The sequence below is a fragment of the Micromonas pusilla genome (assembly GCF_000151265.4).
Source record: "Micromonas pusilla CCMP1545 genomic scaffold MICPUCscaffold_8, whole genome shotgun sequence".
Lineage (NCBI taxonomy): Eukaryota > Viridiplantae > Chlorophyta > Mamiellophyceae > Mamiellales > Mamiellaceae > Micromonas > Micromonas pusilla.
The window spans coordinates 853615-864997 of NW_003315889.1; the positions used below are offsets into that span (position 1 = coordinate 853615).

An 11383-nucleotide genomic window follows, 5' to 3' on the forward strand; every position below is an offset into this window, starting at 1 on the left:
CCGCGTCGTCCGCGCGGAGGGCGAGCGGAGGGCCTCCGTCGCGGCGCGCGCGTGGGGCCCGAGGCCGCGTCGAGGAGGAGGAGGAGGAGGAGGAGGATGGACGACGACGACGACGCCGAAGTCCTTAAGGAACGGCGTTCACCACGCGAACGCGGTCGTATGGGAACCAGTCACGACGACGACGCGCCGCCGCGCGACGCCGGAGGACGACGCGCGCGCGGGCGCGAGCGCCGCCGCGGCGTCGTCGTCGTCGTCGAGCCCGCCGGACGACGACGACGACGACGACGAGGCGCTCGACGAGGCGCTCGACCTCCCTGTGCCCGTCATCGTGGAGTGCGCGATGCTCAGCGCGCTGACGTCGCTGCTCTTCCACTTCGCGAACCTGCTGCGCGTGGACGCGTGGTTCGGGGCGCTGTACCCGATGCCGGTCATCATCGCCGCGGCGCGGCACGGCGACCGCGCGGGACGGAGAGTCATGTGGGTCTCGACGCTGCTCCTCTTCGTCATCTCCGGGGTGCTTCGATCGACCAACTACTTCTTCCTTCACGGCGCGATGGCGTACGCGTTAGGGTTCCTGTGGAACCGCGGGAAGAGCTGGTGGTGGACGATACCCATCGCGTCCATCGCGAGGTGCGCGGGGATATTCGGGTCGTTGACGTTCTCGAGCTTGTTGCTGCGCGAGAACGTCATGCAGTTGTTAGTCGTGCAGATGTACGGACTGTTGGATCAGGCGCGTTCTATGTCACACTGGTTCCCATACGACCGCGTCGGCGTGGTGAACGCCGATCCTTAAGGACTTTTGCCGTCGTTTCTCTCCGCCCAGGGTCCCTCGCTTTCAATCCCCGCCCCTATGACGCCTTTCAACTCCAACTGACGCCTTTCAACTCCACCCCGACGTTCGCTCGTATGGAACGGCCCTCAGATCGCCGCCAACGTGGGCGCGTCGTTCATGCCGTCGATACAGTGGATCTGGGCCATCGCGGTCGTGTTCGTGTTCTTCAACTCGTTCGTGTACGTCGCGATTCTGCACTCGGTGTACACGATCGTGTTGAGGATCGTGATCCCGGACAAGCCGGATTACGTTCGCGCGCCGGAACGGATGAAAAAGATTCTTCTCGCGCAGGCGCGTTCTATACACTGGTTCCCATACGACCCCGTTCGCGTGGTGAACGCCGTTCCTTAAGGACTTTTCCCGGCGTTTCTCTCCGCTCATCCCTCGCTTTCAATCCCCGCCCGCGACGCCTTTCAACTCCAACTGACGCCTATGAACTCCACCTCGACGTCGCTTCGTATGGAACGACCCTCAGCAGCCAGAGGCGGACGCGCGCTGGGCCGCGGGCGCTGGGGGCGGCGGCGCGAGGTGACGAGACGAGCGGCGGTGTGGACGCGCAGCGGAGCGGCGTGTGGTGTGCTCACTAGCGAGCGATGTGTGGAAGTGGTGTGCGTTGATTAAACCCTAAACCCCGTCACAGCTCGGTCTTGGGCGCGTCCGCCGCGTCGCCGGCGGCGTCGGCGTCGGCGTTCTCGTCGCCGGCGCACGGCGATTTCTTCCCGGTCCACTCGCACATCTCCCTCACGACGACCTCTTCCACGTTGTCCTCCGTGAGCTTCTTCCCCATTATGAGCTCCTGAAGCTGCTCGTCCCTCTCCTCTAACACGCGCACGCAGTACGCGTGTATCTGCTTATCGTCGTACTCGCGCACGGATCGCAGCCCGCCGATCTCCTTGTTAAAGTCCAGATCCCCGAGGTCCGGCTTCTCGCCTCCGAACTCAAACTCCACCGGCATCTTGTCCACGGACTCCTTCCGGATCCACTTCGCGTCGCTCGCCTCGTCCAGCTTGTATCCGCGCACCTTCCCGCACGCCGTCTCGAGCGCGTTGTACATCTCGTACTCGGTGAAGACGAGCGGATCGGTTTTAGTTCGCGGGGTGTACTTCTTCCACGGCGCGTCCTCCGCGATCTTCGCCGCGATCTCGCCGCCGACGGCTCGACACGCGCTGCACTCGTGCTCGATCGCGAGAGCGGGCGCGGCGAGCGCGACGAGGGAGAGGAGGAGGGAGAGGACGACGCGGATCATGACGCGTGCCGTCGCGCGGGCGCGCGACGCGAACTGCGACCGACTTCGGATCGCGCGCATCGCATCTCGCGACCCCGGCTGATGACGCGTCGCGACGAATAAGATGCGCGCGTCGCGTCGTCACTTCGCGTCGCGCGTCGCGCGCGAGTCATGTTCACGTCTTCGCGCCTCCGCCCGCGGCGGATCGCCGCGGCGCTTCTCCTCGCGGCGTGCCTGTGCTCCGCCCACGTCGCGACGGCGCGCGCGGCCGAGGACGCCGCCGCGGACGACGACGACGCGACGTTCGACCCGCCCGCGGGGCTCGGCGCGGGGAACGCCCGCCACCCCGGATCCGCGCGCGACGTCGACGTCGACGTCGACGCGATGAACGCCCGCGCGCGGTCCCTCCCCGGCGGCGGCCTCCACAGCGACGTCAGCATCGCGTGCAGCGCGTGCGCGGCGTCCATGCACGCCATCAAGAGGCTCAAGTTCCGCCCGCGACGGACGGGATCGATGATGAGCGCGCACGTGGACGAGGTCGATCCCGCGACGGGGGAGACGCGAAACGTGCCGTATCACGCGTCGACCGCCCACTTCAACGCGACGCTCGAAGACGCGTGCGACGAAGAGTCCCTCCGCGTCTACGATCGCAAGTCGACGTGGCTCGGGGACGTCGCGTTCGTCAGGGACGACGTCCCCTGGGGCGACGACGCGCTCCGCGGTAAACGCGTCGACGCCGATCTCGCGCTCGTCTGCGCGCGGCTGACGACGCACTATCGCGACGAGATCGCGGCGCACGCGACGCGGCGCGACCCGTCCGTCGCGTGCGTCGAGGTGGGTCGGTGCGGGGAGAGGAGGGATGTGTGGACGGAGGTTTTGGAGGCGGCGGTCAAGTTGTCGACGCGGCCGACGGCGTTGATTCGAATGGCGCCCGTGTGGCTGTCGTCCTTCGCGCTTCCGCTGTTGTTCAGGTCGATGTTCTTCCCGCCGAGGGAGTACGCGAACATCGCGGACGCGGTGCGCGAGGCGGCGAGCGGCGGGGGGTTGGGGGAGAAGCGTGGGGGTGGGAAGAAGCGGCGATAGCGCGACGACGGGGCCGACGACGCGACCGTAGCCGACTCCCGTAGACACTGAACATCAATCCTTTCAGCCCTGCCTGGCCCGCAGAATTTCTGCGTGCGGAGTCTCGCGCGAGATTATGAATTGCCCCAAACGAACGGACCGCTCAAAGCGACGATCGCGACCGCGCGCGCGTTCGGACGTCCTCTGCTCTCGCGCGAGTTCGTCCCAGCGCGACCGTATCGTGCGAACGCGTGAACGCGACCGCCGCGGAAGCGACCGAGCGTCGGGTGACCGCGCCCCGGACGCGCGCTTCGACGTCAGTAATCAATTCGAATCTTCGAATCTTCAGCGGTCGTTACCGAACCGAATTCCGCGACGATGGCGAGCGACGGCGAGCTCGAGTTCGGCGTGACGTCGTCCATAGGCACGTCCATCGTCGTCTACGTCCCCGCGACGTGCGACGTCGCGACGCTCACGAAAGCGGTCGCGGCGGAGCATCAGTCGTGCTACCCGAAGCTGGGCAAGGTGGTCGTCAAATCGATCCACGGCAAGCACGTCACCGCGAGCGACGAGACCTGGGTCCCGGTCAGCGACGCGACGCTGCGACGCCGCGCGTTCTCGAGGCTCCTCGCGGAGGTCACCGCGGGGAAGAAAGCGGACGGGTTAGGGTTCACCGCGAACGCGATCGACGCGTCGCCCGTCGCGCTCGCGTCTCTGAATGCGGCGAGCGTGATGCTAGGAAGCGGCGCCCGCGGCGCGTCGGCGTCCCCGTTCGCGGCGCACACTCCCGCGACCGGCGGAGTCGGCGGGGTTGGGGGCGTCGCGCAGAGACTATCGCTCAGCGCCGCCGCCGCGAGCGCGGGAGGGGGGGACGGGAGGGACGGGAGGGACGGGAACGACGCGGGCGCCGGCGTGAACCAGTCGCGGTTGGGGAAGCGGTCCGCGGCGCGGCAGGCTGAGGACGACGCCGCCGCGATGCCGCCGCCGCCGGCGAAGAAGGCGACGAAGGCGAAAGCCGCCGCCGCTGCCGCACCGACCGCCGCGAAGGAGAAGGACGCCGCGTCCGCCGCGGCGACGTTCAGCGCGAAGCTCGCGGAGGGCGTGAAGGATCTGTTCCTTCACGGCGGCGAAGCCCTCGGGAGCCCGCCGATTCGCAACGTCACGTTCGCGAAGAACTTGAAGATCACCAACTCGTTCATAAGCGCCGTGGAGAAGCTCGACACGCAGTCGCTGAGCACGCTCATGCGGAGCGTCAAACCGGTCGTGGACGGCGTGAAGGAAGCGCAGAAGAAGACGGAGGAGAGCGTCGGGAAGATCGATCTCTTCGGGGAGATCCTGAAGAAGATTAACAAGCTCAACGCGCTCGCGCCCGCGGACGACGCGGAGTCCAGAGCCCCGAAGCCGGTGATCGACCTCCTCGCGATCGGCGTGTTGTTCGCGCGCGTGTACAAGGGCGAGTACAAGCAGCGGAGGGGGCTGCCCACGAGGGTGACGCACGCGTTGCTCGCCGCGACGCGAGAGTCCCCGAAGAAGTTCGGGGTCGTCGGGAGAGAGGTCGTGAACGCGTGCTTGCGGCAGCTCGGGTACGACGGCGGCGGCGCGGGCGGCGCGGCGGCGGGGGCGGGGGCGACGGAGACGGACAGCGAGAGCGATTCCGGCTCGGACTCGGACGGCGACGGCGACGGCGCGGGGAAGGAGAACTCCGGGAAATCTCGCGGGTCCTCGTCCTCGTCGTCGTCCTCTTCTTCGTCCTCGTCGTCGTCGTCGTCGTCATCATCGGGCTCGGGCTCGAGCTCGGGCGGTTCGTCCTCGGGCGGTTCGTCCTCGAGCTCGTCCGAAGAGACGACGGACGCGCAGAGGAAGAAAGCCGCGGCGGAGGCGGCGAGAGCGGCGGCGAAGAAGAAGAAGGAGGACGACGCCGCGGCGATGTCCCCGCACGCGCACCTCGCGACGAAAGCGGGCGGGTTGAAGGCGATCTCGAAGATGATCAACAAGAACCCGCCGCCGTCGAAGAAGACGACGAAAGCTGTGGAGGAGCCGAAGGTGTCGTCGGAAGCGACGGACGCGGCTGCTCCCGCGGCGGCGGCGGCGGCGAAGCCGAAAGAAAAAGGCAAGAAGAAACCGCCGAAAGACCCGAACCATCCGAAGCGCCCGGCGAACGCGTACATGCTCTTCGCGAACGACATGCGCGCCGCGGTCGCGGAGGAACACCCGGAGATGTCGATGGTGGAACGAGGGAAAGTCCTCGGCGCGAAGTGGAGGGCGATCGGCGAGAAGGACAAGGCGAGGTACGAGACGAAAGCCGCCGCGGAGAAAGAGCGGTACGCGGAGGAGATGAAACACTACGTTCCCCCCGTCGTGGAGAGCGACGACGACGACGACGACGACACGACGACGACGACGGCGGAGAAGGACGCGGACGCGGACGCCCCGGCGGCGAAGGGTGGGAAGAAGAAGAAGAAGAAGGACCCGAACGCCCCGAAGCGGCCGCCGAACGCGTACATCCTGTTCAGCAACGATGCGCGCGCGAAACTACAGAAACAGCACCCGGAGATGAGTCCCAAGGAGATCATGTCCACGCTCGCGGCGCAGTGGCAGAACGCGAGCGAGAAGGAGAAGGCAAAGTACGAAGCGAAGACGAAAGAAGCGAAGGAGGCGTACGACGTCGCCTCGGCGGAGTACGAAAAGAACAAGCCCGCGGCGGCGTCCGACGACGACGACGACGACGACGACGACGACGACGCGGCCGCGGGGAAGAAGGGTGGCAAGAAAAGGAAGCAGAAGAAGGACCCGAACGCGCCGAAACGCCCCCTGAGCGCGTACATCCTGTTCAGCGGCGACGCGAGGGCGAAGGTTGTGAAGGAAAACCCGGAGATGAAAGCGACGGAAATCATCGCTGCCATCGGCGCGAAGTGGAAGGCGATCGGCGCCAAGGACAAGGCGAAGTACGAGGCGAAAGCGACCGCCGCGAAGGAAAAGTACGATGAAGAGAAGAAGTCGTACGAGGCGTCCAAGGCTGCGGGGACGGAGTCGGAGTCGGAGGAGCCGGCGGAGAAGCCGGCGAAGAAGGGTAAGAAGGCGCCGGAGACCGAGAGCGAGTCCACCGCGAAGCCGTCGAAGACGAAAACGAAAAAGGCGAAGAAGTGAAGCGACGCGCGCAGAGCACACGCGCTGTGAATGATTAACCGTAAATGAACTAAAAACAACGCCGCGTTTATCTACGATAATAAATACATAGTTCGCTCCGCGTCGTTTTCGCCGTTCTCTGTCGAAAAAATGTGATACCGCTCACCTTAATACCTTTGCTTCACGATGTCTAGCCGCCGTCGTCACTGCACGACGCAACTGCATCCGCCCGGCTGCTTACCCTCTCCCCCCGAGCTCGGTTTCCACTTCCCGACGTCGACGACGATCACGGAGATGTCGTCCATAGAGAACCCGCCGTACTCGCGCTTCTCCCTCGCGGCGACGCACATCTTCTTCGCGGCGGTGTCGACTTTCGAGACGCCCTTGATCGTCGCCATCGCCTTCTGCGAGGAGTAGCAGTCCCACACGCCGTCGGACGCGATGACGATCCTTCCCCCTCCGCTCGCGCTCAAGATCGTGTTCTTAAAGTCCGGCGTCGCGACGCACGCGCGCGCGGCGCCGCGGTCGCCGATGCTCCTGGACACCCCGTGCGACTCCCCCGAGGACGAGAAGACGCGCTCTTTCGACAACGCTTGGCCGGTTTTCGTGTCCTTGTAAAATCCGACGTAGGATATCCGCGACCCGGAGTTCGCGTCCTGGCCATTCCCCTTCACGCTCTTGCTTCTGCTCGGGCCTTTCATCTCCCCGAACGTGTCCTCGCCCTCCCCCGCGTCCTCGTCGAAGTGATGATCCTTGTGCCCGATCGTGACTTCCACGTCGAGGTTCCCGCGTCGCTGCGTGCCCCCGGGAGACGCCCCCTTCGGCGACCCGTCGTTCCCGTCCCCGCGCCGGCCCACCGCCTCGCGCGACTTGAACGAGTTATCCCCGTGGATGTCCTTATAATGCCGCTCGATCCGCGCCTGCTCGGACGGCACCTCGGGCTTGTGATCGGACGACAAGTCGACGAGCCCGCCCGCGCCGTACTCGAAATTTTTCGCCATCACCGCGCGCGAATCCCCGCACCACGCGCACTTCACCGCGACGTCGCCGTTCGGGCCGTGCTTCTTCAACAGGACGACGACCGCGGTCGTGCCGGACTGATCGATGCGCTTGACCTCGACGTCGATCTTCTCGAACGCGGCCGTGATCGCGATGTCTAACTTCGGGTGGAAGCCGGTGTCGTTGGTCGCGTTGTACAGCGCCTCTCGGTCGTTGGAAAACTTTGCGTTGCCCGGGGAGGAGAAGAACGCCTCCTCGATCGCGGGGACCATGTTCCCGACTGCGGTGGGCGGGCGGGTGAGTGAGTCATGAAACGGTTTGGTTTGGGACGTTAGGATGGATGGAGGAAAGACGCGAGAGAAGAAGAAGAAGAAGAGTGGAGAGCGAACCGCCATCGGGGTGACGTGACGCCCTGGAGAGCGCGCGCGCGCCGCGCGATTCGTCGTCGGACGCACCGCAGTACTGCCCCGCGAGTTTGCCGCCGTGCGAGTCGTACAGCTGTACGACCGCGTCGCACAGGCCGGGAATCGGCCCGGAGACGTGGACGCGGTCCTCGTTCTTCTTGCAGTGCCACTGCGCCGCGGCGAACCTGGACGATCGGGCGGGATGGGGAAGGTCAGGGCGGCGAACGCGGCGGCGGAGATCTGCGATCGAGCGAAAGGGGTGTCGCGACTTTTTGCGATGTCGAAAGGACACGCGGGTCTTTTCGCGCGCGGGGACGGGACGGATCGCGGACGCACCGCGCGACGCCCTCGCCGAGCGCCTCGAGGTCGCCTTGTTCTATGATGCTGGCCCCGGAAGCGGACATCGTCTCCGTGATCCTGGCGTCTGCGGAGTGCGACGTCCGCGGCGTGGCCACGGCGTTCGTTCGGAAAATAAAACCGCCTCCCGCCGACGCCGGTCATTGGTCGTCGTCGCTTTGAAAGCGAAAGGTCGCCGCGATCGTGACTCGGTCGGATCCAGGTTCGGACGCGACAGCTGGTATCGGCGCCGTTCCGGAAAAAATCTTCCTTCGCGACGAGAAAGTGCCGTTGTTCCCTCGCGCGACGGCCAGATCCATCCGCGCGCGCGTCGAGGCGCCATGGCGGGGGTTCACCGCAGGATGGTGGACCTCGAGGCCGCGGAGCTGCAAGCGTCGAGGGCGAGGGCGGAGGACCTCGCGCGACGCGCCGCGAGGGCGGAGCCGCCCCCGGGGTTGCGCTTCGCGTGGCGGCCTTCCGCGCGAAGAGGATGGGACCGAGACGGTTACGACGACGACGACGACGACGACGACGACGACGACGACGACGACCGCGCGGACGACGACCCCGCCGCCGCCGCCGCGCGCGTGCCCCCGGGGATGGGCGGCGAGGCGTGGTCGTCCGTGAGCGCGCGCGGTGGATCCCCGCCGCGGCGCGCGGGGGCGCCGTCCGTCGTGCGCGTCACGGCGGAATCGTACGAGAACGACGCGACGCCCGCGCCGGGGACGGAGCGATCGCTGATGGGGAAGGTCACGATGCGCGAGTACGTCATGGACGACACCGTCAGCGTGGGCGTGAAGATCGCCAGGGGGTTGGGGACCGCGGTGGGCGTCGTCGGAGCGATGGTCGCCGCGCCGTTCGCCGCCGTGATCGTCCTCGCGAAGACGGCGAAGAACGCGGAGGAGGAGGAGGACGACGACGACGACTTCGAAGGATCGCTCGACGCGAAGGGCGCGGCGACCGCGGGGGTTGGGGAGGACGACGACGATCCGTGGGGCGGGCTCGATAGGATCAGCGACTACGCGCGGGAGGAGGAGGAAGACGCGAAGCGGCGCGGGTTCGCGTGGTTCGCGCGGCGTCGCAGAGAGAAGAAGCGCGGCGAGGACGCCGACGACGACGACGCCGGCGAGGACGCCGACGACGCGCCCTCCGCGCCCGCGCCCGCGCCCGCGCCCGCGCCGGCCGCCTCCTCGAAATCGAAGCGACCCTCCACGACGCGGAAATCGCTCTTCGGGGTGGTTCAGGGCGCCGTGTCCGGCGCGATGAGGGCGGCGAGCGCGACGGCGGCGGCGGTCGTCGACGCGCTCGCCGGCCTCAGCCCCGACGACGACGACGACGACGACGACGACGACGACGACGACGACGAGCCCGCTTCGTCACCTCCTCCGCCGCCGCTGTGGGAGCAGGAGTCGAAAGGTAAACGTAAGCTCTTCTTCGCGAAGCTCAAGAAGAACCTCTCCGCGATCATCCGACCGACCGGGGGTAAGGCGAAGATTTTCGTTCGCCGCGCGGCCACGTACGCGAGGAGCGTCCCGAGACGCGTCCAGGCGATCAAACGCGCGAGGGCGGCGTGGCGGCTCGCCAAGGGGAACCTCGCGCACGTCGAGCGCGCGGCGAAGAGCGTGCGTTGGAACGTCTCCGAGCCCGCGATGCTGAGCGTCCGCGTCGGGGCGTCCTCGGGCCGAGGCAACGGGTGGGGCCGCGTCGTCGGAGGGAAAAAACCGCGTCGCGGCGGCGGCGGCGGCGGCGACGACGACGATGACGCGGGCCACGCGTGGAAGTACGTCTCCCCCGCCGCGGCCGCGAGCTTCGTCGCGCCGTCGAGTGGCGGCGGCGGCGGCGGCGGCGGCGTCCTCGTGTCCGCTTTCGGCGCGCCGCTAACGAGGCTCCCCGTCCCGAGTCGTTTGTTTTCGTTCGGCGGCGGCGGCGGGGGTCAGGTGCGTTCTATACACTGGTCCCCATACGACCCCGTCGGCGTGGTGAACGCCGATCCTTAAGGACTTTTCCCGGCGTCTCTCTCCGCCCACACCACGCTTTCAATCCCCGCCCTCGGCGCCTTTCAAGTTCAACTGACGCCTTTGAACTCCACCCCGACTTTCGCTTGTATAGAACGGCCCTCAGTCCGCGGGAGGGACTCCCGGCTCGAAGACGGACTCCCCGCATCGGAAGCTGCGACGCGGGGACGACATCGAGCGTCGTCTAATGAACTCGAACGAGGACGACGCCATCGGGGACGGGGTCGAGGAAGACTTGAAGCAGATCGCCGCGGAGGCCCGAAGCGACGACGGCGCCGACGCCGACGACGACGCGAGCGGCGGCGAGGACGACGTCGACGTCGACGCGCCGTCGCCGTCGCCGCCGCCGCCGACGTCGCCTCCCCCGCGTCCATCGGCGCGACGGAAGCAGCTCGCGTTCTCGCTCTCGCCGTCCGCGTCGCCGTCGCCGTCGCCGTCGCCGCAGTCGCCATCGCCGTCGCAGTCGCGCTCGTCGCGCCGCCAGCTGTCGCCGTCGGCGGACGCCTCCGCGGGTGACGCGTCGCTGACGAACCGCGTGAGGATCATCCAAGCCGCGTTCCCGGACGCGGCGAACGACATCGCGAACGCGGTGTTCGCGTCCACGTCGCGCGAAGACCAGTCCGCGACCGTGGAGGCGCTCGAGGCGGCGATGGTGGACTCCCTGAGCCGAGGCGTCGTCCCGACGTCGGCGTCGTTGCGGGCGTGGATGGCGGAGGAGAGGCGCGCGGGGGGGTCCCCGGAGCCGGAGCCGGAGCCGCCGTCGCCGCCGCCGCCGCCGCGGTCGCTGCCGCGCTGGATGGACCGCTGGGCGGCGTCGGACGATTCTATGTCCGACGATCGCGCGAGCGTGTCGCCGTCGCCGTCGAAAGTGCCGAAGCCGACGACGATCGTCGCCGCCGCCGCCGCCGCCGCCGCGCCGCCGCCGGCGACGGCGTTGGCGACGAAGAAAAAGAAATCCCTCCTGTCCCTCTCCGCGTCGTCCACCCCGGGCGCGTCCCCATACGACGGACGACCGGCGACCGTCGCAGCGCCGCCCGCGACGTCCGCGACGTCCACGCCCGGGTCCTTGACGATGGAGTCGGACACGGAGTACAGCACGTCCTCGGCGTCGAGGCTCGCGAGGGACGCCGTCGGCGGGTCGGGGGGGTCGTCGCGCGGGCCGCTCAGCCCGCTCTCCGCGGACCCGCGGTTACGCCGCGCGTTCGGCAACGCGAGAAGCTCCGCGGACTTTGGCGACCTGAGCGGGTCGTCGTACTCCGCGGTGAGCAGCGTGGGGCGACCCGGGAGGACCGGGACGCCGATGTCTGGGGCGGACGCGGACACGCCGCGATCCGACGCGACGGATTTTCACAGCGCCGACGGCGGCGGCGACACCGTCGATCGG

The 11383-nt window shown here is 67.8% G+C and overlaps 5 protein-coding genes across 5 annotated transcripts; 3 read left to right on the forward strand and 2 right to left on the reverse strand.

Moving 5' to 3' along the window:
* Positions 1 to 1466: 1466 nt before the first annotated feature.
* MICPUCDRAFT_41033 (uncharacterized protein) lies at positions 1467 to 2078 on the reverse strand (the record flags this gene model as incomplete). Its single annotated transcript, XM_003060703.1, has 1 exon — positions 1467 to 2078. One exon carries the CDS (start codon positions 2076 to 2078, stop codon positions 1467 to 1469), a length of 612 nt encoding a protein of 203 aa, XP_003060749.1.
* A 150-nt stretch (positions 2079 to 2228) lies between these two features.
* On the forward strand, positions 2229 to 3140 carry MICPUCDRAFT_60281 (uncharacterized protein; the record flags this gene model as incomplete). Its single annotated transcript, XM_003060404.1, has 1 exon — positions 2229 to 3140. One exon carries the CDS (start codon positions 2229 to 2231, stop codon positions 3138 to 3140), a length of 912 nt encoding a protein of 303 aa, XP_003060450.1.
* A 357-nt stretch (positions 3141 to 3497) lies between these two features.
* MICPUCDRAFT_60282 (high mobility group family B protein) lies at positions 3498 to 6370 on the forward strand (the record flags this gene model as incomplete). Its single annotated transcript, XM_003060405.1, has 1 exon — positions 3498 to 6370. The coding sequence occupies one exon, from the start codon at positions 3498 to 3500 to the stop codon at positions 6264 to 6266; it is 2769 nt and encodes a 922-aa protein (XP_003060451.1). The 3' UTR covers positions 6267 to 6370.
* A 78-nt stretch (positions 6371 to 6448) lies between these two features.
* On the reverse strand, positions 6449 to 7516 carry MICPUCDRAFT_41035 (uncharacterized protein; the record flags this gene model as incomplete). The annotated part of the gene is made up of 1 exon (XM_003060704.1): positions 6449 to 7516. One exon carries the CDS (start codon positions 7514 to 7516, stop codon positions 6449 to 6451), a length of 1068 nt encoding a protein of 355 aa, XP_003060750.1.
* Positions 7517 to 8325: 809 nt separating this feature from the next.
* Positions 8326 to 9981, forward strand: MICPUCDRAFT_60284 (uncharacterized protein; the record flags this gene model as incomplete). The annotated part of the gene is made up of 1 exon (XM_003060406.1): positions 8326 to 9981. One exon carries the CDS (start codon positions 8326 to 8328, stop codon positions 9979 to 9981), a length of 1656 nt encoding a protein of 551 aa, XP_003060452.1.
* Between the last annotated feature and the right edge of the window lie 1402 nt (positions 9982 to 11383).